The sequence below is a fragment of the Dipodomys spectabilis genome, unplaced genomic scaffold, assembly GCF_019054845.1.
Source record: "Dipodomys spectabilis isolate Male_0828 unplaced genomic scaffold, ASM1905484v1 ptg000145l, whole genome shotgun sequence".
Taxonomy (NCBI): Eukaryota; Metazoa; Chordata; class Mammalia; order Rodentia; family Heteromyidae; genus Dipodomys; species Dipodomys spectabilis.
The window spans coordinates 16,608,142-16,635,882 of NW_024870822.1; the positions used below are offsets into that span (position 1 = coordinate 16,608,142).

General features: G+C 39.6%; 1 protein-coding gene across 2 annotated transcripts; it reads left to right on the forward strand.

The window, feature by feature from the left end:
- Spty2d1 (SPT2 chromatin protein domain containing 1) lies at window positions 1-26,131 on the forward strand. 2 transcript variants are annotated; one of them, XM_042691442.1, is made up of 6 exons: window positions 1-267; window positions 13,444-13,558; window positions 14,838-16,370; window positions 18,403-18,568; window positions 22,396-22,473; window positions 23,975-26,131. In XM_042691442.1, the coding sequence occupies exons 1-6, from the start codon at window positions 208-210 to the stop codon at window positions 24,066-24,068; spliced, it is 2,046 nt and encodes a 681-aa protein (XP_042547376.1). In that variant the 5' UTR covers window positions 1-207; the 3' UTR covers window positions 24,069-26,131. The 2 variants fall into 2 exon arrangements, with proteins under 2 accessions (XP_042547376.1, XP_042547377.1); XM_042691443.1 differs by lacking the exon at window positions 23,975-26,131 and having other exon boundaries at window positions 18,403-18,572; window positions 22,396-22,468.
- Window positions 26,132-27,741: the final 1,610 nt, after the last annotated feature.

Consider the following 27,741-nt stretch of genomic DNA (forward strand, 5'->3'; position numbering starts at 1 on the left):
GTCGGCGGGGCGGCCCTGAGAGGATACAAGGCAGCTGAAGGGAAGAGGGGCGGTCAGACCGCATTGGCAGGCGCCGGAAGTGGTCTCGTCTTGGAGGGGTAGCGGAGGGGTTGCGGAGGAAGTTCACTTAGGGCGTCGGGGCTTCTCGGCGAGGCACGCTCAGCCTCCTTCCCGAGAGCCCAGCCCAGTCTCTCTCCTCGACAAAACATGGACTTCAGGGAAATTCTCCTGATAGCTTCCAAAGGACAAGGTGTCAACCATGTTCCGGTAAGTAGCCACCGGGGCGTCCCTGTGCGAGACCCCCCTCCCTCCGGCTTCAAGTTCAGACGTGGCTTGGAACTTCTGGGCGCAGCCGCCTGGAAGTGGGCTCCCGAGAGATCAAAGAGCGGGACCGCCCTCCCTCCCAATTGTTGGGTGTATGCTCTTGGGAGCGTGGGGTGGAGGGTTGGAGGGACAAGATGGGAGTCTCCTGGTGACTTGGTGACCTGGGTGTTTCCGAGTTGTAGGGAGAGCGGGGGGGAGCCAGGCGCTCCTGGCGCCGGGTGGGCTCCAGCTCTGGTTGATAGCGGAGGGCGGGGCTCGGCACAAACTTCAGCCCAGGGTTGAGGAGGAAGGATGTCTGTTTCGGGGACTTGATTTCAGAGCGTTGGGGGGGCCTTCGGGCCGATTTGTCGCCCATCGTCGATGAAAGGTTTAGTGATTTCTCATTCGCGGCCCCACCCACGGAGGAACCGGCGGCGGAATCACCTGCTGGGGCTGGGGGAGAAGTGATCCCCTTTTTGTTGGGAGAGAGAAAGAGAAAAAAAAATCATTTGTTGAGCGTATTCCAGGAAATCCTCGGTCAAACGACGCAGGAGCTAGCGGTCTGAGTGAGGTTACAGCATTTGCTTAGCTGGCGTGAGGCGCTGAGTTCCGTCCCCAGTGCGCGGGTGGGGGAGGGGGTAGTGGAATGGAGGGGGGGGGGTAATGTGAGTTTCTTTCAGCTCCCATTTTTACTCGTGGCCTTCCAGATTTTAGTCTTTGCTGAAAACCTAGGTCCCATTTGCTCATGAACGAACGTTTGCCGATAAGCTCATAATCGCAGAGGAGTGTCAAGCGTAAAAGCTAACTATTAAAGTGGTAGAGGGTGTCAGTCGGCTTCATGGAGTTGTACCTGTTTTGCATGGACTAGTCATAGCTGGAACCTCAGATGGTTCCCGCAGCACAGCTGTAAACCGACGAATTGCATTGTGATACCCACAGTCTGGGCAGTGAGGTGCGAAACATCTTTTCAAAGTCAATTCAATTGGAATGTATTGGGTTCTCATTTCCTAGATGTTTTGCAGTACTTTTTCTCTCCTGTTACTTTTCCTGTCATAGCTGGCTAGTTCTTTAACCCTTTTGAAAGTATTGATCTGAAAATAATAAAATAAGGAGTGAAAAAGTCTAGGTCTACTTATTTAACATACAAATGGTTATGTAGTTCATATTCTGCATACTAATAATTATTTCCCTAAGCCTTGAGTCTTTTTTTTAAATTTTTGATCGGTTATGGAGGGCTTGAACTCTGGGCCTGGGCACTCTCCCTCAGCTCTTCTGCTTTAGGCAAGCACCCTACCACTTGAGCCACAGTGCTGCTTCCGTTTTTCTGAGTGGTTTATTGGAGATAAGTCTCACAGCCTTTTCTGCCCGGGTTTGGCTTTGAACTGCGATCCTCAGATCTCAGCCTCCTGAGTAGCTAGGATTCAGTTGTCCACCTGCCTTGAGTCTTAAATCGTGCTGTAGACTTAGAATTCCACTCCAGATCTTCCTGAATTTCGGTAGAGATCAAAGATAGATAATACTAGCTTTGATGCCCAGGATAATGATCTGTACTTCCTTCCTTCCTTCCTGTCCTGGGGCTTGAACTCAGGGCTTTGAGCTTTTTTTTTTTCGTCTCAAGGCTAGTAATTTCTTATTTTAAAAGTCAATTATAGCTTCCAGTAGAAAAGACAAGTAATCAGAAACAGGTATTTCCAAATTATGTGTCTTTTACTTGTACTTGCAGTAACATGAAATGAAAGAAAAAAAGGTAAATTGATGAATTTAAATTTAAATTTTAATAGAAAAATAACAGGCATATATTTTATGAATCATGCTTCCTGCTCCCAATCCTAGAAAGCTAGTAAACCTAGAAGTTTGATTTAGTTAGCATTAAAATCCTTAAATGGGGGCTGGGAATGTGGCTTAGTGGTAGAGTGCTTGCCTTGCATGCATGAAGCCCTGGGTTCCAGTCCTCAGTTCCACATACACAGAAAAAGCCAGAAGTGGTGCTGTGGCTAAAGTGGTAAGAGTGCTAGGCTAGAGCAAAAGAAGCTCAGAGACAGTGCCCAGGCCCTGAGTACAAGCCCCAGGATTGGCAAAACACACACACACACACACACACACAAAACAAAACTTTTTTTCTTTTTTTTTCTATTGTAAAGATGCTGTGCAGAGTAATGCAATGAGTACATTACTTGTTGAGCATTGTTAACGCCTCCCTTGTTGGTCTCTCACTATCCCACCCCTCCCCCACCTCCCTCACCTCCCCCCCCCCCCAGTTTTAAAGTTCATTTCCAATATACTGTCTTGTGGGTATCATTGTTTCAGTGGGTCATTCTGTTTTATTATTCTCCTTCCCCTCCCCAAATTAGACAAATGTATATACAAGATGTCGAGTACCAAAATCAAGTACAGTGCCAACAGGGGTATACCATAGGGGAAGAACACACAAAGGAAACAAAAAAAATCACATAGTACATTAAAAACAACAATAAAGAAAGACCTCTTGTGTCCATATATTGGGGTTCATTTCATTTAAGCATGATATTATTTGGTCTCTCTCTCTCTATATATAATGTGTATATATATATATATATATAATGTGTATATATATACACATTATATATATAGAGAGAGAGCTTTTGAGCTTTTCCACTCATCTGATAAAATTATCCTAAATGTATACTAATTACTGAAAATGAGGGAAACCATGGGCCATATATTTCTTTGGGTCTGCCTTACTTCACTTAATACAATTTTTTAATACCTTTTTTATTGTAAAAATACTGTACAGAGGGGGTTACAGATACATGAGCAAGGTAATGAGTACATTTCCTATCAAGCATTGTTACCTCCTCCTTTATTTTTCCCCTACCATCCCTTCCCTCCCACCTCCACAACTACACTACCCTCTCCCTCCCTTCCCCACCTAAATTGTAAGGTTGGTTTTTTCAACATAGTGTCTTGTACATCTCATTGTTGTAATGGGTCAACCTGTATCCCTATTTAAGCATTTTGTTTTTTTCCCTTCCCCTCCCCAAGCTAGAGAAGTGTATATACAAGATGCAGGGCACCAACATCAAATACAGTGAAAACAAGGGTTATACCGTGGGGGAGGAACATACAAAGAAACAAAAAAAATCACATGGTACATTATAAATATGTTAGGAACAATAGCAAGAAAGAAAAAAATCACTTGTGTCCCTATCTTGGGGTTCATTTCGCTTAACATAATCTTATCTGGTTATATGTACATAGCTTTTGACCTTTTCTGCTTGTTCCAGACATATACTAGTTATTGCAAATAAGGGAAACCATAGGACCTATGTTTCTTTGGGCCTGGCTTACTTCACTTAATATAATTTTTTCCAAGTCTTTCCATTTCCTAACTAATGGGGCGATTTAAAAAACAAAACTTTAAACACACACACACACACATCATGAAAGTCACAAAAGAAAACTATTGAGGAATAAAACAGTAAATGACTGTTAAATTTAATCCATGATCTTACTTTAACTTAATTCATCTATCATATATCTCTTTTTTTTCTTTTTTTTTTTTTTTTTTTGGGTCCGGTCATGGGGCCTGAACTCTGGGCCTGGGCGCTGTCCCTCAGCTCTTCAGCTCAAGGCTAGTGCTTACCACTTGAGCCACAGCGCCACTTCCGGCTTTTTTCTTTTTGCTTATGTGGTGCTGAGGAATCAAACCCAGGGCCTCATGCATGCAAGGCAAGCGTTCTACCACTGAGCCACCTTCCCAGCCCTATCTATCATATATCTTATACACAGTCTGAAGAAGATAATTCACTTGCAAATATGACGAGTATTCACATCCCCATTTACCCATACTTCATATTTTGTAAATGCTAACAAAAACCATATTTTTAATTTGCATATGATTGATTAGTTAATTCATCCATTCATTCATTTGTTGGACTGATGGAGATCAAACCCAGCGTTTCTCAAATGCTAAGCAAGTGGTCCACCACCCCTGAGCTCTAATCCAAGCTTTCTACATTCTTTTGTGTGTATGTGTTTGTGTGTGCCAGTCCTGAGGCTTGAACTCAGGGCCTGGGCACTGCCCTTCAGCTTTTGCTCAAGGGTAGTACTCTACCACTGTCACAGCTTCACTTCTAGCTTTTTTTTTTTTGTAATGTATTGAAGATAAGAGTCTCAGGGACTTTCCTACATACCGAGGATGACTTTGAATTGTGATCCTCAGATCTCAGCTTCCTAAATAGCTAGGGTTTTGGGGTTTTTTGTTGTTGTTGTTGTTGGTCGTGGGGCTTGAACTCGGCTTGGGTGCTGTCCCTGCGCTCTTCAGCTCAAGGTGAGTGCTCTACTGCTTGAACCACAGTGCCACTTCCGGTTTTCTAGTGGTTTATTGGAGATTAGAGTCTCACGGACTTTCCTGCCCCCGCTGGCTTTGAACCGAGATTCTCAGATCTCAGTCTCCTGAGTAGCTAGGATTACAGACATGAGCCGTGGGCGCCCAGTTTAATAGCTAGGATTATATGTATGAGCTACTGGCACCTGGCAGCCTTCTTACATTTTAGAATAAACTAATATGTAATTAGTAAAGTTGAAGTCTTGTTTCCTATTTAATTTTTTTAAAAATATAAGACATCCTACATGTAACAGATTATTACAAACAAGCAATTTTCATATTCCAAGAGGCATCCTCTTTGCCCTATATGGATTCTGCTTGGTTGAAACTCAGTGGTCTAGGAGCCACTGAAGTTTTTCAATAATTGACAGCAAAGGTACATTTCTTTCTAGTGATTATTTCTGGAGGTTTTTTGGTTTTTGGTTTTTTTTGGTGTGTGTGTTTTTTTGTTTGTTTGTTTTTTGTTGGTCATGGGGCGTGAACTCTGTCCCTGGGCTCTGTCCCTGAGCTCTTCAGCTCAAGGCTAGTGTTCTACCACTTGAGCCACAGCGCCGTTTCTGGTTTTCTGGAGGTTTATTGGAAATAAGAATCTCATATGAACTTTCTTGCCAGGGCTGGCTTCAAACAGCAATCCTCTGACCTTAGCCTCCTAGTAGCTAGAATTATAGGCATGAGCCACCAGCGCCCAGCCGTATTTCTGGGTTTTTTAAATTGTTATTATAAAGGTATATAGAGCAGTTACAGTTACATAAGTCAGGTAAAGAGTACATTTCCTTTTGGGTAATGTCACCCCTTCCCTCACTTTCTCCCAGTTTTCCCCTCCCATCCCTACCCACAGTTGTGTAGTTCATTTTCAACATAGTGTCCATTGAGTACCATTGCTGTATTTGTTTATTCTTTGTCACTCCATTTTTGTGTGTAATTATTTCTTTCTCACCTTTTAGCCATCTGTTTTCATTTTCACTTCCCATTTGGATCCTATTACAGCTGATATATCTGGCTTAGAGCTACAAGTTGAGTATTCTTTATCTGAAATACTTGTAGTTAAAAGTAAATTGGATTTTAGGTTCTTTCTCGTTTTATAATATATGCATAAATTTGATATATAATGGAAATGAGAGCCAACCTTAAACAAAAAATCATTTATATTAAATGTATCTTGTATACAGTCTTAATGTAGTATTTTTAGTATATTTTGTTTAGACTTTGACCATTGTGTGAAGTCAGGTGTGCAATTTTCCACTTGTGATGTTATGTCAGTACCTAAAAATTTTGGATTTGGGAAATAGAGCTGCTCAACTAGGTTCCCAAATTGGTTTTTTTTTTTCTTTCTTTCTTTCAAAGGAAATAGTTACTTCATAATGCTTTAGTTTAAAACAAAGGATTGCATCATGCCTAGAAATATTAGGCTCACTATTATTTCCCTGTGGAAATCTGAATACAAATAACAGCTGATCAAAGGTGATGTAACTAGTCATTCTCACAGGCTCTGTTTTATTTAGAGGAGAAAAGATATTTTTGGTAACCTTGCCCTTGATCCTCCCCCCCCCCCCCCCCTTCCCGGCTTCAATAACAAAAACAAAGTAGTAGTTATTTGATAGAATAGCATGAAAAGTCTCTGGTGTTTTTTTTTTTAATAGCAACATTTTATTTTGAAGTAGCCAACAAAAGTTTCTGTAGGAAACTTTTTCCTGTAGGTAATATTTTATCTGTAAATTGGATGTTCTTCACTCAGATCTAAAGATGACATGTACAGTGCCTGAGACAGCTTTTTTCTAGCTTCTGAGGAGGCTGAGATCTGAAGAATGAAGATTGGTTTGAAACCAACCTGGGCAGAAAAGTCCAATACAAATCCATCTCCAAAGTAATAACAAGAAAAAAATGCCACATTGGAGTCTTGAGCTAACAAGTTGTTTTTTTTGTTTTTGTTTTTGTTTTTGGGTCCAGTTGTGGGGCCTGAACTCTGGGCCTGGGCGCTGTCCCTCAGCTCTTCAGCTCAAAGCTAGCGCTCTACCACTTGAGCCACAGCGCCACTTCTGGCTTTTTTCTTTTTGCTTATGTGGTGCTGAGGAATCGAACTCAGGGCCTCAGGCATGCAAGGCAAGCGCTCTACCACTGAGCCACCTTCCCAGCCCCTTGAGCTAACAAGTTGAACAGGAAAAAGATACCTGACTTTAAGCAACAGTGCTGGCATGCTTGCTTGCACATGCATACACAGAGGAAAATCTTTTTAAAAAGGGAAATTTTGTCATTTTGTGAGAATGTAGATAGAATAGAGAACACTGTTAAGTGAAGTAAGCCTAGGCCCAGAAAGACAAATGTTCTTGTTTTTTTTGTAGAATCTAAAACAATTGAATTTATAGGTGCAAAGGATATTTATATTTATAGAGGATAGTAGATAAAGATAATTAGATAATGGTCAAAGGGTACAAAATAAGTTTTGGTTTGTGAATGTCAATTGCACAGTGTAGTGAATACATATAATAATGGTATATTTCAAAGTTGCTAAGACTAAATTTTAAATATTCTTACTATAAGAAATGAGAATTGAAAGTGAGGATTGACTACATAAATTTCACAATACTGGTATTGGCATAGTTATATTTAGCTAAAGTCACAAACATAACCTTCACAATAATAATCATCACTATCTTAATCTACAAAGCTTGTGAACTCTACAAACTTTAACAATAAAACTATTTCTTACAAATCAGATATTACATTTCTTTCCTTTTGCTGTTTCTTTCTCTAAGTCATCAGGAAATATGTATGTTTTACAATTACAAAAATATGTTACCTCCTGAGTAAAGATTAGCTTTCAAGAAAACTGTAACACATTTGGTGAATATATATTTCCAGGCCAAAAGCACTTTAATTTTTTTAATTAATTTATTTTATGTTGGTCTTTGGGCTTGAACTCAGGGCCTGGATAGTGTCCGTGGGCTTTTACACTCAAGAGGTAGAGTTGTACTTATGGCTTCTTTTTCTTTTCTTTCTTTTCTTCTTTTCTTTTCCTTTTTTTTTTTTTTTTTTTTTTAAAGGAGGTAAGAGTTTCATGAACTTTCCTGCCCAGGCTGGCTTTGAACCACAATCCTCAGATCTCAGCCTCCTGAGTAGCTAAGATTACAGGTGTGATAGTTTCAATACAAGAGACACATATGTTAAAGTGGATTGATATTTTGTACACATTGGCTTCAGAATTAAAAATCTTGGCAAATTTTCTAGTGCTTTGTTTGAATGGTATAAGCACCAGTGTTGTGGATTATTCATTCGGGTCCAACAGAATGAGTGTTGGTTTGCAGTATAACAGAATGGATAGGCTTAGTATAAAAGAAACTTGTCCAGCTGCTTCTCATGAACCTCAAACAATGAAGCAGCCTGGTGCTTGAATCAGATTCAGAATTGATGTGCTGTTATTAGAGCTACATATAACTACTGGCATGGGAAAATGCCAAGTCGTTCTGCTTTCTTCTTATATTTATTTATCGATCAGTTTATTTGTGGCACTGAGGTTTGTACTTGAGGCCTGGTGCTTGTTATAAGCATGCATTCTTATCACTCTTACCACACCTCCAGCCCTCTGCCTTATTAAATAAAATATAATGTACTCCGAGCCTGAGGCCGTAAAAAACAAAAGTCATGCTCTACTAGGGTACCCCTGTAGGCTTGGAGTGTTATAAAATATTCCATTATTTAAAATCTTTTGAAATAAAGACCATTGTTGCAGTGTCTCACCAAAGGACTAGCCAGCTCAAGGTTAAGGTCTAAACATATGTCCACATAACATTTGAATACAAATGTTAACAGCAATATTATTCATAATAGCCAAAACATATACAATTTGGATATCTAGCTGAGGAATAGTTAATAGAAGTTATATGTGAGAGACAGATATATAGATTTATAAATATATATATAGAGAGAGAGAAAGAGAAATGATTACTTACCCACTAGATGAATGATATGCTGACACATGCTACGATAGGAATCTTGATAACATGCTCCAAAATGAAGCTGAGTACAGAGTTCTCCAAAGAAATAGAACCAGTAGGATTTATTTTAGGGAATTCATTATTTGGCCAGGTAAGTCCAGAATTAGTAGGCTAGGCCAGTAGGCTGAAAAATGAGACAGGAGTTAATTCTGTAACCTTCTGTAATAAGCTTTAGAAGTTCTTTATATATCGATGGCATAACCTGGTTCATATCACAAAGGATATGTTTTATCTAAAATCAATTGTAGATGTTAATAACACCCATAAAACACCTTCACAGCAACATCTAGATTAGTATATGGTTAAATAACTGGATGCTGTTATGTTTAACAAGTTAATACACAGAATTAACTATGGCCATACATGCTATGCTTTCATTTATATGAAATGTTTGGGATGGGGCTGGGAAGGTGGCTCAGTGGTAAAGAGCTTGCCTTGAAATGTTTGGGATGGATAAATCTAGAGAGTTTAAAAAAATACATAGTGGACACCAGGAATATCACTCAACAATAGGAAGTGGGATTTTTTGGTGTTGTTGGGTTGTTGTGGGTTTGTTTTTTTCTTTTTTTGTGTGCCAGTCCTAGGCCTTGAACTCAAGGCCTGGGCACTGTCCCTGAGATTCTTTTGATCTACTGTTTAAGCCACAGCACCACTTCTGGCTTCTGTTTATGTGGTACTGAGGAATTGAACCCAGGGCTTCATGTATGCTAGGCAAGCACTCTACCACTAGGCCATATTCCCAGCCCCCAGATTCCTTTTTATGATGAAGTCAGTAGTAATGGTTATATATCACATGTTATATATTTGCTGAATATTACAAAAATATTATACATTAAATGAGTGGATTTTATGGCATGTGGATTGCATCTTAAAGATGTTTTGTGAAACCATCATGGCTGGTGGAATATTTGCTAACATTTGCAGATGATGGGTTTAATCCCCAATATCAGAGGGAAAAAAATAGAAAAAAGAAGTTTGTGGTGACCCAGCTCCCCACTCCTCCAGATTTTAAGTTGTAATCTCAATTTTGCCTAAGAGAATGTTTTACTATTTTCTTTACATCTGTGTCTTTGAGTGCATTTCAAGTTTCAGAGGAAGTAATAAGTCCTGATATCTGACAAAGGCCTAATATCCAAAATATACAAAGAGCTCAAGGAATTAACCCCTTCCCAAATGAATAAGCCAATCACTAAATGGGCAAAGGAACTAAGGAGAGACTTGCACTATAGGAGAGATCTAGGAGAAGATCACAAGTACTGTAGTTTACATAACCTTAAGCTTAGTAGTTTTTTGTTGTTTTTTTTTGTTTGTTTGTTTTTTGGGTCCGGTCGTGGGGCCTGAACTCTGGGCCTGGGTGCTGTCCCTCAGCTCTTCAGCTCAAGGCTAGCGCTCTACCACTTGAGCCACAGCGCCACTTCCGGCTTTTTTCTTTTTGCTTATGTGGTGCTGAGGAATCAAACCCAGGGCCTCAGGCATGCAAGGCAAGCGCTCTACCACTGAGCCATCTTCCCAGCCCCAGTTTTTTGGGTTTTTTGTTTTGGTTTGGTTTGGGTTTTTTGTTGTTGTTGTTTTTTGTTTTTGACTGTCCCGAGGCTTGAATTCAGGGTCTTGGCACTGTCCCTGAGCTTCTTTTTGCACAAGGCTACCACTCTACCACTTGACCTAGAGTGCCACTTCTGGCTTTTTCTGTTTATGTGGTACTGAGGAATCGAACTTAGGGTTTCATGCATGCTAGCTAAGCACTCTACCACTAAGTCATATTCCCAGCCTAAGCTTAGTAATTTTTAAGGAGTAGAGCTGTGCCTTAAAGGGTAAAGGCCTTGCATTCAAACCCAAGTACCAAAGCAAATTTAGTAGTACTTTTTTTTAAAGAAAATTTTAATATTTACCTGGGAAATGACAGAGAGAAAAATAGGAAAAATAGTCTTTGTAATTCTTTTCAGAGCAGAGCTGACTTCCTGAACACTGTTTCTTGTTTTTCTGCCTTTCTATATTTTTGTCTCTTAAGTCACTGTTTCTTCGAAGGCACTACATAAAGGACTGGCTGAACCATGATTTTAGGTGATAAAACGGGGTATTTTATATTTCAGTAGTTATTATACATATTGACATAAAATGGAAAACTATAGCTTTTCAGCGGAGGCATTTCATCAATATTCTGAGCTCTATCTCAGCACTAGAGTAATAGATCAAAGTGTTAGGTTCATTTGCTCATAGTAGTAGTTCAGGAAGTATATTGAAAAAGTAAAAATTCATGAAAGATGTATTAGGTAAATGACCAAAACTTGGCAAACACATTCAACTTTGTCTCATACTTTCTTTTTTGGCTTCTCAGTTCCAAACAGCTTTTCTGTTATAATATCCCAGTTTTTATCCCTTGGAGTCCCAGGTTAGGACAAAAGATGTCTCATAATCATGTTGTGTGATGCTTGGTGCTGTGTTACCTAGATAACATTCTTGTCTTGTTAAATAAGTATTGATAATATGTATGTTCTAATTTTTCTGGAGGGAACTGTCAGCTTTGATTTGGCAGGTAAATCTATGATTGATTGATTGATTGATTGATAGCTAAAGTTGACTGATTGCTAGGCCAAGCAGTCTGCCATTTAGCTATATATACCTGGCCCTCTGAGTTATATATTAATTGAACCAGGAATAAAAAAATCTTACAATCTTGGCAACAAAATTTAAACCTTTCCTTTCTTTCAAAACTTCCTGATGAGATAAACTGGAATTAATTTGTGACTCTGCCTATTATGAGTTTTCAAACATTTTAATTTGAATCAGGAATTGTTTTTTTTTTTTTTTTTTCTGGAACTGTGCCTGTATTTTATTTTATTTATTTATTTTTTATTGTAAAGCTACTATACAGAGGGTTACAGTTACATGAGTGAGGTTATGAGTACACTTCCTCTTGAACATTGTTACCCCCTCCATTGTTTTCCCCCTACCATCCCCTCCCTTCCCCGAGGTTCTTTTTTTTTTTTTTTTTTTTTTTTGATTGTGATTAAATGATTACATAATTTCAAAGTCACAAGTTCATTCTAACTTCCCTGGAGCAAATTGTCTACCACAGTCTGTAATATATAACAGTGTTCACATGTTATATACCATATTTGTGATCAGCAGCATGAGGATATTTAGTAGTGGTTCAACCAGAAGGAATTGTTTTAATGGTAGAATTTCCATGATGAAAATGTTAACATATCTAGTTCTATATCTCATTCTCTTCCCTTTTTTTTCTCCTTTAAATGTCTGCTCTCTGTCCTCTATTGAAAGAGACTACAATTCAATTTAGAAAGATGTAGACTAAGAGATTTCATTGTGTCCTGGCCAGCATAACTGGGGAATAATTTTGGATACTGTCTTGGGTCTTCTGTGTCAGAGATGTTTAAGTTCTTAGCATTGCTATCATGCAGGATTTTCAGGTTGGATTAGGGCCTACCTCCTTGGCCAGCTGCTTTATTGGTATGCTAATTTAGTTGGAATTTGAGCCTGCTTCAAGATAGTTTGTATTTAGCAACCTTTAGTTTACTGCACAGAGCCTTTGGCTTTCCTCCAAGGATTTCTTACGCATAGTGGGAATTTGTTTTAGGTTTATAAATTGCTTACTTGTTCTCAGAGATTACTTCATTTTCTACTAGGTCATTAACAAATGCGGTGGATGAGAATGATATCTGCCTAACAAGACAAAAGAGGAAGAACACTTTTTAAATCATATTTCCAGGGTGGAGGAGCCTAAAGCTTAGTAGTATATAGTACTTGCCTACTGTGTGAAGCCCCAGCACTGACAAAACAAAAAAACAACAGAACAAATAAACCAAAAATAACACCTTTATTTCCTAGCCCATAAACTTAATGTGAATGGTCCTGGAGGCGAATTGTTTGTCCCTTGTTTAAATTATTAAGGTTCAGAAGAATATCATCTGTGCCAAGATAGAACCAGCACTTTTTAGATGATATGGAAACCTATATAAATGAGAGTTTGTACAGCAAATATTTAATAAATGTAAGGCTGCAGCTAAAGATTACTGAGAATTAGGTCCTTTCTGTTTACATTTCATTCCCTCCATTTCTCCCCCATCCTTCTTCCCTTCTTTCTTCCCTCTTTCCCTTCCCCCCTCCTTCCCTTCTACTTTCTTTCCTTCTATTTTTATTTTTCTGCAGTGTTAGGAATTGACCCAATGCTTCACAAATGCTAAGTAGTACCCCTAAATTTCTTTGAAATGCTTTTAGGCTATAAATTGCTGTGATAAAACTATGGTTTGCAACTAACAAATTTCAAAATTTATGTTTCCTTGTTTTAAGCAAAGTAACCTATGAAGTTATAAGATCTTGCCACAAAATAGTGTATAGAAACGTGGCCGTTTTTTGGCATGAAAATTGAGACTGGGAATGTAGCTTAGTGGTAGAGTGCTTGCCTAGCATGCATGAAGCCCTGGTTCGATTCCTCAGTACCACATACACAGAAAATGCTGGAAGTGGTGCCGTGGCTCAAGTGGTAATGCTAGCCTTGAGCAAAAGAAGTTCAGGGACAGTGCCCAGGGCCTGATTTCAAATCTCAGGATTGGCAAAAAAAAGGAAAATTGGGCTTGGAAACACTTATTTCTGAGGAAAGGGGAGGTTAGTGGCACTGGGAATTGAACCCAGGCCTGGGGCATTCTACACCAGCACTGTTTCTACTAAGCTATATCTCTGCCACCACCACTCCCCTTCAGCCCCTAGACAATATATTTTGTAAGGTTGGTTTGCTTATTGTTTTTACTCTGTTTTTATTTTTAGAAAAGATACAGTTTGGCAGTGGGACCTCCCAAGAAAGACCCAAAAGTTAAAGGTGTCCAATCAGAGGCGGTACAAGCTTTTCTTCGAAGGAAAGAAGAAGAGCTTAGACGAAAAGGTATGTATGCCTTATTCTCCATTTTAAAGATTCCCATTTTCATATCTAGTATGTACTTAACCAGTGGTTGTTTGTAGACAAAAAAACATAACTGGCCATGGATTTCAGATAGTGAGTGTGACTCTCTGGATTGACTTTGTATAGCTTTACATGTGTTCATGTATTGGTTGTTTGATGGAAGTTTGCTCTTTGTTTATTTGTTAATCTGCCTTAAATGTTTTTGGAGCTAGGCATAGTGGTGTGTCCCAGCTACTAAGGAATGTGAGTCAAGATAGTTATTTGAGCCCAGGACCTTGATATGAGCCTAGATAACATAGTAAGCCACCATTTAAAACAAAAAAGTTATTGGAGTTAGTTATTATGACCATAGTAAGCCCCCAGTAACAATGCCATTCTTCAACTTTGGTTCTGAAACTGTACATATTACATTTTTAAATTAGTAAGTTATTTTAGAGCTCAGTAATTAAAATAGGAAAATTTTTAGCCAGGTGCTGATGTGGTAATCCTAGTTACTCAAGAGGCTGAGATGTGAAGATCATGGCTCAAAGCCAGCCTGAGTAGGAAAGTCCATGAAATTTTTTGTTGTTGGTTGTGGGCCTGGGTGCTGCTCTGAACTTCCTTTGCTCAAGGCTGGCATTCTAGCATTTTGAACCACAGATCTACTTCCAGTTTTTCAGTGGTTAATTGGAGATAAGAGTCATGGAGACTTTTCTGCCTGGGCTGGCTTTGAACCATGATCCTCAGATCTCAGCCTCCTGAGTAGCTAGGATTACAGGCTGAGCTACCAGTACCATGAGACTCTTATCTCCAATAAACTACTCAGAAAAGGCCAGAAGTGGCACTGTGGCTGAAGAGCACTACCCTTGAGCAAAAGCTTAGGTCCTGAGTTCAAGTCTCAGGACCCCTCTTTCCCCCTGCCAAACAAGATTTTTTTTTTAAACTAGTAATCTCAAGAAGTTATACTTAATGTAAATAGCTATTCAAAAAGCTTGAATATTTGTAATTATTAACAAAATTCTAAGTGGGTACTAATTGATTGGTGTACTTAAAGCTGAAAACCAAGTCCCCCAATTGCTTAGTCATGTAGAAAAACTCATGATCTATTCATTATGTAAAAATGACTCAATTGGTATTTGTTCAGGCAACTTCCTCATTTGATTCCTAGATATCTTCAAAGTATAACTTGAAGATTGTTTTGGCTACCTACCAATGCCACATGAGCGTTCTGCTGTTTTGAGACCTTGAAATAAATAATATGTTTTTATTTTGTTCCTTTTAGCCTTAGAAGAGAAAAAGAGAAAAGAAGACCTAGTGAGAAAGCGAATTGAGCTCAAACATGACAAGAAAGCAAGAGCTATGGCCAAAAGGACTAAGGATAATTTCCATGGTTATGATGGGATTCCTATTGAGGAAAAGTCAAAGAAGAGGCAAACAGTGGACAGCCACACCAGCCATCGACCAGACCAGGAGTATGAGGTGGAAGAAGAGAATGCGTTCTATGAATACAATCAAGCAGTATCAGAGGAGGAGTATGAGGAAGAGCAGGAACCTCCCAAAGTTGAAAGCAAACCAAAGGTCCCCCTTAAAAGTGCCCCACCACCTATGAACTTCACTGATTTACTGAGACTGGCTGAGAAAAAGCAGTTTGAACCAGTGGAGATCAAAGTAGTAAAGAAATCAGAAGAAAGGCCTATGACTGCAGAAGAACTTCGGGAGCGTGAATTCCTTGAACGAAAGCATAGGAAAAAGAAACCTGAGACAGATGCAAAACTACCTCCAACTGTGTCCAAAAAGGTACCCATTCAGAAAGAAAGTATGGTGACAAAACTTAGCAAAGGTTCTGGGGACAGGCAACCTTCTTCTAAGGGAGTACCTTTTCCTCATCCTGAGAAGAAATCCAGACCCAGCCCAGCCAATGGGAAACACTCAGTTTTGTCTTTATCCAAATTCACGCCAGCAGAGAGGACCAAGTCAGGATCTGGCAGTAGCTCCCAACCCTCAATTCATGAGGGTCATGACAGACTTGTTTTCAATGGGGCGAAAAAGCCTCACTCCAGCACCTATTCACCAAGTGTCCCAAAGACTTCTGCTAGTGGGACTCAGAAATCTGCCACTGAGCACAAAGCCAAAAAATCTCCTAATCCTAGCCATTCCAAGCCTGGGCTCACGGTTACTCCAAACAATAAAGCTAAGAGTTCAGGTATCAAGCAGACTGGCAGCAGCTCCAACTTAGCCCCTGGGCGGACCAGCTTAGGTACAACTCGGCCCACTCATGGTTCTGCCCCTGTTCCCAGGCGCCAGAATGGCAGCTCCAGCTCAGGAACTGAGCGATCAGTCAGTGGGACCAAGAAGGTAGCCAATAACACAAATGCCTCTGGGTGGACAGTGAGTGGTACAAGTGGTCCTGGACGACCTACAAGCAGCTCAAGTGGCCCTGGTCAACCCAGCTGTGGTTCAGGTAGTTCTGGAAGACCTGTGGGCAACTCTGGAAGCCTTGGGCGGCCAGGAAGCAGTCCTCATGAACTTCGACGACCAGTGAGTGGCCCAGGCCACCATGGGAAGTCAGTAAGTGGCCCTGGGCGATCCATAAGTGGTTCAGTTCCAGCTGGACGAACTGTCAGTACTTCAGGTCCTGGGAGACCAGTGAGCAGCCTCGGACCTGGGAAAACAATTAGTAGCCCAGATCCCCCCACAAAGCCCAAGTGTACTGTTGTGTCAGAAACAATTTCCTCAAAGAATATTATTAGCCGATCCAACAGTGGACAAATGAATGGAATGAGGCCTCCTCTACCTGGCTATAGATCTGCCCAAGGTAAGACTGTGCCCTTCATTTTATAGAATATATATTTGTACTAGGAAGAGAGTACTTCATTTAATGTAACCAAGGACCCATTAATGTGTGCTAGTGCTGATAGACTCTTGATACTTTGTCTGCCCTGTACCTAAGAATTCCTTTAATGATAGTGGTTTGGGTAAGAGTTTAGAAAGAAGGCTTATGTAGGGTCCTCTTTGTTGATCCCTGCAGTATCCCCAAGATAATAATCTTGGTTTTGTCATTTGTGAGATTGTGTTACTGTACATGCCCTATGTGATTTAACAGATAAAATATTCTTTGTCCTGAAGAGATCTTTATCATAAAGAGATCTGTCCTTAACTATGATACTATAATTTCAAGCTTGAAGCCTTTATTGCGTTGTTCACTCACCAAAAATGTGTTAAGCACCTGTTTATGTACCATGAACTATTTTAGACTGTCCTTACTTTTCTTCAAGGATAGTAATCAAGGTTCTAACCACTGGTTAGGACCAAGGTACAAGATTGTTGGTAGTACCTGCTAGTTGCTTGGTCTACATGCTATTAGGCATTTGTTAAAACACTTGTTAAACATTGTGTAGAATGTGAGAAGAAACAAGTGATGTAATTTTTTAAAAATAATCCTAATTCAGCTAGACACCCAAAAGTGACATTTTACATATCTGGAGACATTTAATTGTCACAGCTCAGAACAGGGCATATTACTGACAGGGATGCCGCTAATACAAATAGCACAAGGCAGCCTCCTATAACACTGAATCATCTGGCCATAATGTTATATAATGTCAAGATGGAGAAACTGAGCTAGGAGAACAGGCCATACATATTAAAAACCATCATAGAACAACAAAAGGAGTGTCTGTAGTCAAAGTCTAGAATGCACTTGTTCCCAGTATTGGCCTACTAGCTCATGCCTATCTTTTGTGGAGTTGTTTTTGTTTTGGGTTTTTTTTTTTTAATCCTTTTGGCAAAATGGCAAAAAATAGTTAAAAGTTTTTCCAAAATTGCTCAGTTTGAACAATTTTCTATAATTTCTATTCTGTTCCTTTTTTTTTTTTTTTGGCTATGTTTTCCAGGCTGATCTTGAACTCCTGGGTACAGTGATCCTCCTTGTCATAGCCTTCTGATAGCTGGGGCTATGTGTGTACAGGACTTAAAATTTATAGACAGAAATTATGGTGATCAAAATAGAATTGTGTGACTTTGATGCCTTTCCTTGACATAACTAAACATTCCTGATTCTGCCAGGGACCAGTAGCTCACACCTGAATTCTTTTTTTTTTTTTTGGTCGGTCGTGGGGCTTGAACTCTGGGCCTGGGCGCTGTCCCTCAGCTCTTCAGCTCAAGGCGAGCGCTCTACCACTTGAGCTACAGCGCCACTTCCGGTTTTCTGGTGGTTTATTGGAGATAGGAGTCTCATGGTCTCTCCTGTCCTGGCTGGCTTTGAACCGCGATCCTCAGATCTCAGCCTCCTGAGTAGCTAGGATTACAGGCGTGAGCCACCAGCGCCCGGCTACACCTGAATTCTTAGCTACTCCATAGGCTGAGATATGAGGATTGCAGTTTGAAGTTAGCCTGGGCAAGAAAGTCCCTGAGACTCTTATCTCCAATTAACTACCAAAAAGCTGGAAATGGCACTTCAACTCAAGTGATAGAGTTCTAGTCTTGAGCACAAAAGCTCAGAGACAACACCCAAGATCTGAGTTCAATCCCCAGAACCATCACGCACACACACAAACACAAATTTCATGATTCTATAACTTTTATTGTTTTAGAAATTCTGCTAATCTTTTAAGTCCCAGAAGTACAGTACTACTAAGCTAAATATATGTAGTAAAGCATTTCTAATAAGCCCTAGAGTAGGCATTCCGTTCCTTCTAGATCCCATATGCAGCAGGAATAACATGGCACCATGCTGAGAGCCAGCCTGCTTGCCCTAATTTTTAAATATTTTTAAAGATCCCAATTTATGTAGAACTCTACTAGAAATACTTTGAGGTTTAATTACAAATATTTGTCTCTGTATTTAGGTCCTCAGAGGCTTCCCTTTCCTGGTTACAAAAGGCAACGAGACTATGAAGAGGAAGAAGATGATGAATATGATTCTGAAATGGATGATTTTATTGAGGATGAAGGAGAACCTCAGGAAGAAATATCCAAGCACATTCGGGAAATCTTTGGCTATGACCGAAAAAAGTAAGTCTCAAGATTTAGATAAATATGGTATATTTCATTGTTGTCGTTGTTTAGTTTTTTGAGATAGGGTCATGCTATGTAGCTGAGGTTGTCTTGTTTTAACCTCCTAAGTGCCTCCTAAGTGTTGGGATTACAATTATGTACTACTATGGCTTGCTTATTTTGAATAATTCACATTATGAGGGAGAAATATTCATAGTAGTGTTGAATAGAGTGTTTAATTAGAAACTCTTGGGTCATAGTTATTTTAAATATAGTTATTCTTTTTTTTTTTGTCGGTCGTGGGGCTTGAACTCTGGGCCTGGGCGCTGTCCCTCAGCTCTTCAGCTCAAGGCGAGCACTCTACCACTTGAGCTACAGCGCCACTTCCGGTTTTCTGGTGGTTTATTGGAGATAGGAGTCTCACGGTCTCTCCTGCCCGGGCTGGCTTTGAACCATGATCCTCAGATCTCAGCCTCCTGAGTAGCTAGGATTACAGGCGTGAGCCACCAGCGCCCAGCTAAATATAGTTATTCTTTAACACAGTATTTTTAATTAATAATAGTTTGTATAGTTATTTGCATAAAAGCTAAAAAATTGCACTTTTAGGCTTGTTCTTATAAAAGAACTCTCCTAAATATTTAGGAGAGTGAAGCAGCTTTATAATAGAAGTAGATTGGCATTGGAGTCAGAAAGCTTTTTACAGAGCCAGATTGAAAGCCTTTCTAACTAGAAAGGCTTTTCTAATTGTATAAAAGATAGTACAGGTCAAGAATGTGGTCTTTGGACAGTAGTATAGGACTGGCAGCTCTGATGTAACTAAGGTTGTTGACAATGCAGGCTTTTCAGTCTGCATTACTGAATCCAATTCATAAATGTGCATATTAGAGAACTATTTTTATTGTTATATCAGGGGTTTGAAATAAAATTTCCCCACTTAATAGCTAGGTAAAATTGAGGCTTGTTTTTGTTTTGGTCAGTTGTGGGGCTTGAACTCTGAGCCTGGGCGCTGTCCCTCAACTCTTCAACTCAAGGCTAGCGCTCTACCACTTGAGCCACAGTACCACTTCTAGCTTTTTCTCTTTATGTGGTGCTGAGGAATCGAACCCAGGGCCTCATGCATGCAAAGCAAGCAGTCTACCACTGAACCACCTTCCCAGCCCCCAGTAATTTATTTTCTAAATGATATTTTGGAAGGATTAAATTAGGCAATGTACATGTAAAACAAATAATGTATCACAATTCTTTATCTAAGTTAGTAATTGTTGGTAATTTTTATAAGCTCCTGGATCTGAGAATTTGTAATATCTTAAAGTCATTAAAAAAAAAAAAACTTGCCAGTTGCTGGTGGCTCACGCCTGTAATCCTAGCTACTCAAGAGACTGGGATCTGAGGATCGCGGTTCAAAGCCAGCCTGATCGCGGTTCAAAGCCAGCCTGGGCAAGAAACTCCGGAGACTCTTATCTCCAATACACTACTCAAAAAAGCTGATAGTGGCACTGTGGCTCAAGTGGTAATGCTCATCTTGAGCAAAAGAAGCTAAGGACAGCACCCCGGCCCAGAGTTCAAGCCAAAGGACCAGCAGAATAAAAGCAAATAAACAAACAAAAAAAAACCAAAAAAAACACTTGCTGGCACCAGTGGCTCAAGCCTGTAATCCTAGCTAATCAGTTGGCTGATATCTGAAGTTCACAGTGCCCGCTTAGGCCAGACAGTCCTAGAGACTCTTATCTTCAGTTAACCACCAAAAAGCTGGAAGTAGCTCAAAGTGGTAGAGTGCTAGCCTTGAGCAAAAAAGCTTAAGGTCAGAGTCTAGGCCTTGAGTTCAGTCCCCAGAACTGGCACCAAAACCAAGCAACAACAACAAAAATACCTTATAGAGTGGACAGAAGAACTAGGTTAAAAATCCGATCTAAAAATCTCATCTGAAGCTGGGCGCTGCTAGCTACTCAGGAGGCTGAGATCTGAGGATCTCGGTTCAAAGCCAGCCCGGGCAGGAGAGACCGTGAGACTCCTATCTCCAATAAACCACCAGAAAACCGGAAGTGGCGCTGTAGCTCAAGTGGTAGAGCGCTCGCCTTGAGCTGAAGAGCTGAGGGACAGCGCCCAGGCCCAGAGTTCAAGCCCCACGACCGACAAAAAAAAAAAAAAAATCTCATCTGAGCCAGGCTCCAGTGGCTCACACCTGCAATCCTAGCTACTCAGGAGGCTAAAATCTGAGTATTGCAGTTCAAAGCCAGCCCGGGCAGGAAAAGTCCATGAGACTCTTATCTCCAATTAACCACTAGAAAACAGAAAGTGGCACTGTGGCTCAAATGGTAGAGCACTTGCCTTGAAGTGGAGCTGAGGGACAGCACCCAGGCCCAGCGTTAAAGCCCCATGACTAACAACAAAAAAAATCTCATCTGAGCCCAGGTGTAATGGAGGCTGAAGTAGGAAGGTGGTGAATTTAAGGCCAGTCAGTCTAGGCAACATAGCAAGACCTTGTCTTCAAAGAAAATAGAAAATCTGTTACTAACCTAGCTACATGTTCTTGGTCAAACCATTGACCTATTTACTGTATGTATGTATGTGTGTGTGTGTGTGTATATACATATCTGTCTCTGACAATGGGGCGGGCATGTGTGCATGCACGTGTGTGTGTGTGTGTGTGTGTGTGTGTGTGTGTGTGTGTGTGTGTGTGTGTGTGTTAGATGAGATGATATATACAAACAACTTTCAAGCTGGGTGCCAGTAGCTCACCTATAATCTTAGCTACTAAGGAGATTGAGATCTGAGGATCACGGTTCAAAGCCAGCCCAGGCAGGAAAGTCGGTGAGACTCTTATCTCCAATAAACTACTAGAAAAGCAGAAGTGGCACTGTGGCTCAAGTGGTAGAGCACTCACCTTGAGCTGAAGAGCACCGGGACAGGCCCAAGTCCAGAGTTCAAGCCCCACAACCTACCAAAAAAAAAATTTCATTGTGCTTTCTCGATTTTAATGTGAATTATCAAGGACATAGCTGATTGAGTTGAAAAAGCCTTATGGATTGGTGCTTTACTTAACACTATATTATATTCAGGAATAATTACTTCTCAGGGTAATGTCACTTCTTGGGGTAATAATAGCTCATTGAATGTCTGTACTGCAGAGATCCAGTTATACCCATTATCTGCTCCGCTCTCTTCCCACCAAGCAAGGAGGAATGATACTAAAAATGTGTTTCTTTTGAAGAGGTCTATGTGTGCATGTGCATGCCTCACTGTCAAGAGTGTGAACTTGACCTGTGCTCTTACTTGGCTTCTTTGCTCATAGCTGGTACTCTTCTACGTGAGTCACAATTCCAGTCCTGAACTCTGGGCCTGGGTGCTGTCCCTTACCTCTTCAGCTCAAGGCTAGTGCTCTACCACTTGAGCCACAGCACCATTTCCGGCTTTTTCTGTGTATGTAGTGCTGAGGAATTGAACCCAGGGCCTCATGCATGCAAGGCAAGCACTCTACCACTGAACCACCTTCCCAGTTCCCAGTCCAGCATTTTGCTGGTTGATTGGAGATGGAATTTTGAGGACTTTTCCTCCCAGCTAGTTTTGAACCTTTTTTTTTTTCTTTTTTCTTTTTTTTTGGTCCAATTCTTTAGCTGGCTCTCATCTGAAACACACCTCCACTCCCTAGCTTTGAAACAATCCCCTAGTTCTCAGCCTCCTAAGTAGCTAGGATGACAGGTGTGAGCTACCCTGGTACCTGGCTAAAAGTGATATTTTTAGGCAAGTGCTGCTACTCCAGCCAAGATTTCTTTTTTAAATGAGAAGATGTAGATCTTTTAGAAAGCTGAATTTTATTTTTTACAATTTTGATTTTCTCTTATTAGATACAAAGATGAAAGTGATTATGCCTTACGTTACATGGAAAGTAGCTGGAAAGAGCAGCAAAAAGAAGAAGCAAAGAGGTAAGCAAAAAATAATACATTCATGCACAGATGTTCTAAAAGTTCTTTTCAGCCTGGTGCCAGTGGCTCACGCCTATAATCCTAGCTACTCATAAGGCTGAGATTTAAAGACCACGGTTTGAACCCAGCCTGTACAGGAAAGTCCATGAGACTCTTGCCAAAAGTGCTGGAAGTGGAGCTGTGGCTCAAGTGGTAAAATGCTGGCCGTGAGCAAAAAAGCTCAGGGTCAGTGTCCAAGCCCTGAGTTCAAGCCCCAGGACCAGCACCAAAAACATAAATAATTCTGCCTGTTGCTACATTTGGAATATTGGAAATGTGTTTTGGCCTACACAGTTCTGAACTATCATCCTGTCAATTAGCTGTAAGGGCCTTAGACAAATGCATTAAGTTTTTTTTATTGTCATGGTGATGCACAGAGGAGTTATAGTTACATAAGTAAGATAATAAGTACATTTCTTGTCAAACTTTTTACCCTTTCCCTTATTTTTCTCTCACTTTCCCTCCCCCTCTAATCTTTCTCTCACTCTGAGTTGTACAGATTATTTCCAACATATTGTCTTGTGAAATGCATTAACTCTTAAAATTTTTTCTCATTTGTGAAATGAAACTGTACTTTCCCTTGCTGAGATAGTGGATTGAGGTGATATGTATACAAGATGCTTATAGTGCCTCACATGTATATTATAGAAAATTAGAAGCCTCCCCTAATTCTAATTGTGATTTTTTTTTTTTTTTTTTTTTCTTTCCACTTCAGATGTAATCTTGCTAGCCTCAGGTTGTTAGATTCCCTCCACCTAATTCATGTTTGGCTGTCTGGATAAACTGATAATTTCTTGAGTAGGAGGTACCCTGATGACTTTGCTTAGGGTTTTCATTATTGTAATTCACTTCAGTCTTTTTTTTTTTTTTTTTGTCGGTCGTGGGGCTTGAACTCTGGGCCTGGGCGCTGTCCCTCAGCTCTTCAGCTTAAGGCGAGCGCTCTACCACTTGAGCTACAGCGCCACTTCCGGTTTTCTGGTGGTTTATTGGAGATAGGAGTCTCACGGTCTCTCCTGCCCAGGCTGGCTTTGAACCGCGATCCTCAGATCTCAGCCTCCTGAGTAGCTAGGATTACAGGCGTGAGCCACCAGCGCCCGGCTCACTTCAGTCTTAATCTACAGTAGGAAGCCTCTTTTCTTCCTCTTAGACCTCCTCTCCTCTAACTAGATAAAATGCCAGAATAAGCTATTGGGAAAAAATATTACTGTTTCTTTTTTGCTTTTTAGTCTTTTTGGTGTTGTGGATTGAGTCTAGAACCATGTGCATGCTAAGCAGATATTGTACCACTGAACTAAATCCCCAGGCCTATTTTTAAATACTTTTGAGATAAATTTATATCAAGGCATCTTAAAACAGTAATGGCTTAGCAGCACAATCCATGTGAGCTCCCAGTTGAAATTTCATGTTGCTTTTAAAGTAGCAATCTCATGTATATTAAATACTGTTTAAATTTTTTTAACAGCTTAAGACTAGGTATGCAAGAAGACTTAGAGGAAATGAGACGTGAGGAAGAAGAAATGAAACGTCGAAAGGTTAAGAAGCTGAAGAGACGTTAGCTGCTGCTTATTTTTGTAAAACTCTAGGAAGACTGCTGCAAGGATTTCCTGCCTTCAGACTGAATAAGCCTCCTTACCATTTTATATTTGTACTTGGGTACTCAAGGAGAAGGAATGCATACTGTCAATGCAGGCTGTCATTTGAGCATAAAGTATTTTCAATACTCCAGGGTGAAATCTTAATGTAGATGGTAAAATGTCTGCTGTGTGCTCTTATGAAGTCACCTGTTCACAGATGTTAACCTTTGTCCTGATGAGCTATGCACTCTGTGGGGTTACTCACCAGTCAATCTTTTATTGTTCCTTTGCTGCTTTAAGGTTAAAAAAAAAAAAAAAAGATTGTCTCCACCTTTTAAAATTCCACTGATGTGTGAGGAGGATACTGTTCAACTTCTAGTCAAACTTACTGTCTTTATGAAGCACTTGACCCTTCATGAATGTTGTCAGCAATAAGTGGCCTGTCCTAATCTGTGTTCAGATTGAGAACTCAAAAATGTAGAGTAGGCTTTATAATTATCACATGGGTGTCATCCTTGTGACTCAGAAGTGCAAAATAGAATAAATTATATTGTATTCTTCATTATTTGTGGATTGGATGCTGAGCATTCTTACTAATTTAGGGAATCTGGCAATGTTTTTTTAAGTTTCCAAGTTAAAAATACAAATGTCAGTATAGGAATATTTTCCAAGTTTTCCTTTCAGATTGTTATGTTGGTTTTAATATAAAATAGACAAGGTCATTGTGCTGATTAATTTTAAATCTTAAAAATTCATTTTTATATTGAAAAAGTTATTCAAACAGTAGATTTGAAAAAGTTATAGTTTAAAAACTAAGGAAGTGACATGTGAGGTTTCCCTCACAATCAAAAAGATAACCTTCCCATCATAAAGATACGTTGGAATCCCAGTGTGCCCTGTACCTCTTGACTTTGCATTTTTAGCTTAACTTCCCTAATATAAATGGCAAAAACCAAAAACGTTTAAATTTGTGTATTTCAAGAGCACCACCTTCTCCTTGTGCCCATATTGCACTTTGTTTCAAACTATGCACTGTGAAGAGAATTTTTCCCCAGGTAGAAAAAAAAGGGGTGTTTCCTATACTGGTATTTTATTGGGCCTTGGGACTTTAGTTTCACTCTTTAAGTCAGACTTACAGACTTGCTATCACTTTGGCCTCAAGTCCAAGCAGTTCCAGACATGGCTGGAAGGAAGCTAAGTCTCAAGGTCAGCATCAGAAAATGCGATAATGCTGTTAAGAATATTTGTCCTTCATTCTAAATATGAAGGATTGGAGACAGAACTAAGCTTGTAGGAAAATTCTACAATAAATGTTCTGGCTATCTGAAGCCATTGGAAAAAGAATAGGAAATTAGAGGGAATGTCCCACTAAGAATCCTTACTTTTCAACAAGTCCAGCTGTTTTGTATATTTTTATCCATAAAATCTTTTTTTCTTCAAAGTTTGGGAATTGTAGTTTACCATTGTTATTAGCCTTCCTCAATGGGACCATGTGACACAGTCTAGAAGTAATTCATGAATTGTTTCTGACTTTTGAAAGTACAAGGAACTAATTTTAAAATTGAATACCATATGAAAGTTGTCTTAATCACTAATTGTAACACCCTAACTCTCCACATAGATCTTTTACAGTAGTACTAGAAAATCCTATACTCTCAGCCATCTCAAATACCTTCAATGAAATTGATTTAAGGATAGTGTCATACTCCATTTGATAATATAGGTTTAGAACATTTTCTTTGCCATCATTTATTTGCTTCCACCCCTCCCCACCCTACTTATATGATCTTTATTGGATATATTTTTGAGAATTATTGAATATTTTTTCAATAGTAAGACTGAAATTTAATTACAATCAAGTGCTTGTCATAGCCAAAAGATTTCTGATGGCTTTTAAAGTTTACTAGCATTTACTGATATGGTACACTTATTTGTACAGAAAGGAATCTGTGCTAAAGTTACAGAACTTCGTAGGAAGAGTCAGATTGTAATGTCTGTCCCACGTCGTTTCTTCTATCATAGATGCTAATTTGCATCAATATTATAAAAGGACTTATTTTTTTAAAAATAGGTCTTTTAATCTTGGCCTTGTTTTCAAATCCTGTCTTCCATCTTGTTCTTCTGTACTTCCTGACCACTCTTCACACAACCTTTGAAGAAACTGGAATAGGCTGTTATTTTATCAAGGTTTACAAATTAAGTGCTTGGTTTTTAGTATATTCTCTGTCTTGATTTTCAGATTTTCTTAATATTTGAAGATGTGCCTTTTATTGGGTAATATTAATTCACGAATGTAGTAATGTTATTTCACAATTGTAATGTTACATGATCATGGGTGTGGTATTCTCTAACACAAATTATGTGTAAGGAAAGTAGTTTTCATAAAACTCACAGCTCTGATTGCACAGTCCCAGTTGCTTCTGATGTTATATGTCAAAGCAAAGGGTACTTTCTTTTAAGGCTACTTTCAGGACTTATCTGTGTATTTTTTGTAAACTACAAATGCAAATATATCCATTTGGAGGCCAGGGTACCACATGTCACGGGCAGCCTTACATGTGTGCCATGAGAAAGTTCAAAGACTATAAAGAAAGTCTATGGGAACTCAAAACTTAATTTCAAAAAGTAATCCCCAAGATTTTCTCCAAGAAATAAATTATTTTGTATTTTGTAACTTCACAGCAGCTATTATTAAATTTCTGAGATATAGCAGAAGACCAAAACATTTTTGGAAAGAGAATAAATATATGAAGAAAGACTGGTCATTTTATTTTCAGTGTGCTGATTAGACTACTATTTATTTTGTGAATGGATGTGATAAATATTCAGGTGTGTAGTATATGATTAAGAGTGGAATATAGATTTCTTTGGAGTTATTAAATCCATGTCTTTTGCATAATGGACAAATCAAAAGTTTAAATGGAAACCTTTTACGTAGCTTAGCTTGTTTTCTGGTGCTGTTGACCTGCAAGAGAATATACTTTTGCAAATACAGGTGAATGTTTTGCCATTTATGTATACAAGAAATTGTAGGCATTAAAGTATTTTATTGATATTCTTACTGGTTTGCCTTTATTGGACAAAACTGACAAAATGTTTTAACAGGCTGGGAATGTAGCTTAGTGATAGAGTGCTTGCCTAACATGTATGAAGCCTTGGGTTTGATTCAGAACCACATAAACAGAAAAAGCTGTGGCTCAAGTAGTAGAGTGCTAGCCTTGGGCACAGAGCGGCTCAGGGACAGTGCCCAAGCTCTGAGTTCAAGCCTAGGTCTGGCCAAAAAAAAAATATTTTTCCTGCTAGAAATTTTAGTAAATTTTAGTAAACTTGTCAGACTTCAGAGGTCAGGTTTGTTTCCTATACATACTTCCGCACATACTGTCTTACACATCAATGTCTTTTCAGCTCCTACCAGTGCTTCCAGTACCAGTTTAGAGTACCTTTGTGCTCTGAAGATATCCAAGTTAGGAGAACTATAAGGTGGTTAGAGTAGCAGAATCTAGTTTTGGGGCTTGAGTTTTGGAAGTTTACTCAAATTGGAGGGGAAAGTAGACCTGAGTATGTAGTTCTTGTACACAATGAGAAAATTAGTCCTAGGATTATATGAGCAGGTGGGCAGAGCCATGCAACAGTGTAGGTGCTTGATTCACTGGAG

Bases quoted from the DNA above. Each gene is read 5' to 3' on its own strand.
- Spty2d1 (XM_042691442.1), top strand. From the start codon at position 208: ATGGACTTCAGGGAAATTCTCCTGATAGCTTCCAAAGGACAAGGTGTC. The intron at 18,569-22,395 runs GTAAGTCTCAAG...TTCTCTTATTAG, and splicing joins TTTGGCTATGACCGAAAAAA to ATACAAAGATGAAAGTGATT. The intron at 22,474-23,974 runs GTAAGCAAAAAA...TTTTTTTAACAG, and splicing joins CAAAAAGAAGAAGCAAAGAG to CTTAAGACTAGGTATGCAAG.